This window comes from Anarrhichthys ocellatus, unplaced genomic scaffold (genome assembly GCF_004355925.1).
Source record: "Anarrhichthys ocellatus isolate YVR2014 unplaced genomic scaffold, GSC_Weel_1.0 scaffold8, whole genome shotgun sequence".
NCBI lineage: Eukaryota > Metazoa > Chordata > Actinopteri > Perciformes > Anarhichadidae > Anarrhichthys > Anarrhichthys ocellatus.
Window position 1 is genome coordinate 9,298,396 of NW_022280038.1, and position 1,652 is coordinate 9,300,047.

Below are 1,652 nucleotides of genomic sequence, written 5' to 3' on the forward strand. Positions count from 1 at the left end.
ACGTCGTGTACCAACAAACTACTCGGACGATCAAAGACGCATTTAAATGGCTTGCAGGCTGAGTTCTAATGTAAGAGGTACTGCACCCTCTGTGACGTTTACTACAGCGTCTCCACCACCTGCTGTTGCTCATAAAACACCTGGTGACATCACTGATTGGGGGTGTGGCCCAGAGTGTAAAGAAAATATAAAATGCTCCAAAGTTTGCACCACAGACAGCAGCTGTTCTCTCTTCCATGTGATTTGTTGATGTTCCTTTAAAAGACAAACTTTAAAAACAGTGAAACTGATGTCATCGTATTCACTTGGACCAACACGTACGATAGAAAACAAAACTCTTACATTCTTCACCCTGTGGAAGCCAGTGAACTCAAGAAAACATGGCTCTGGCAATGGCTAACTACTTATTAAGTATTGCACATCTAGCAAATCAACAATTTGTAACATTTTTTTTCCAGAGAAATGTACAGTCAATATATTTATATATTAAATAAATACTATATATAGAAATATATATAATATTTATTTTGTCATCTTCATAGTAACATGCAATTGATAACAGCAGACCACAGACGAGAAACCTTACAGTAGAACTGGAACAGTAATTCAGCCCGGCGGGCCGATCTAGAGCAAGAGAACACATTGGAGAACACATCGGAGAACACTCACATTTCGGGGTTCAAACACTTAAGAAGCGTTCACATGCGGTGCTCCAGCACAGCGCGGGACGACCTGCGGTACAAGAGGGTCTCTGGATGTGCACGCCAGTTTGAACTTGGGACAGACTGGAACTTTACAGTAACCACATATCACACAATAACTCACACAGTCAAATGGGGACGGGGGCGGGACGGGGGGTTCTCTGTAGTGAATGTCAAGGCTGTGCACGGGACCTGCATGCACTCTGTGCCTCGGGGGCGATGCCTCACATCTCCCATCAGTTGGGTGTTGGCAGCAAGAACAACAGAAGACTTTCACACTGAGGCGACGAGCTTGGAGCCGCGTTGAGGAGCAGGCAAACATTTAGCTAGTTGGTTTGACAGCGATGAGGAGTCGGGAGTATTTACACAACATCACAGACTAAACACGTCTACACGACCGGGTCTAAAAAGGGGTCTGAGGCCTGTATATACACAAGAGGAGGGAGCAGGAATCGTGTGCTTAGATTAGATTAAGGGATTGTCAGAAGTCTCTGGTTTATAGAGCTGAGATGCCGTTTCAAGTAGAGAGGCACGAGGACGGGCGGTGGGGGAGGGGGGGGTAGACTAGCTAGGAAGGGGTCTCGGTGACAGAATCTTGGGTTTTGCTTCCCCCTCCTTTCCCTTCACTGCCGCCACATAGGAGAAAAGGCAGAGGACGGAGTAACAGATTTGATGTGCCTGCAGAGGGGACAAAATAAACAATGAGGAGGATAACGAGCCAGATGTGATGTAACATCTGTGTACAGTATTGTTAGGAAAGAGCCCGCCTTTTTCCAACGACGGCTTGTCGGATGGTTCTATGAAACAAACCATCAGGTTAAATACTGATTAACAAGCGTGTTGTAATGTCACTGTAATCGACACTCATTAGCTCTAGTTAGTGCTCACGACTGAATATTTCTTCAGCAGTCGTGTTGCCTAAACTTAATGCAGTCGTGTTGCCTAAACTTA

At 45.5% G+C, this 1,652-nt stretch overlaps 1 protein-coding gene across 1 annotated transcript in view; it reads right to left on the reverse strand.

The window, feature by feature from the left end:
* Positions 1–1,652, reverse strand: part of madd (MAP-kinase activating death domain) — a 45,561-nt gene continuing 43,909 nt past the window's right edge. The window contains exon 36 of the mRNA XM_031848774.1: positions 1–1,379. Coding sequence (XP_031704634.1) covers positions 1,266–1,379 — 114 coding nt within the window. The 3' untranslated portion in view covers positions 1–1,265. The remainder of the gene's footprint in view (positions 1,380–1,652) is intronic.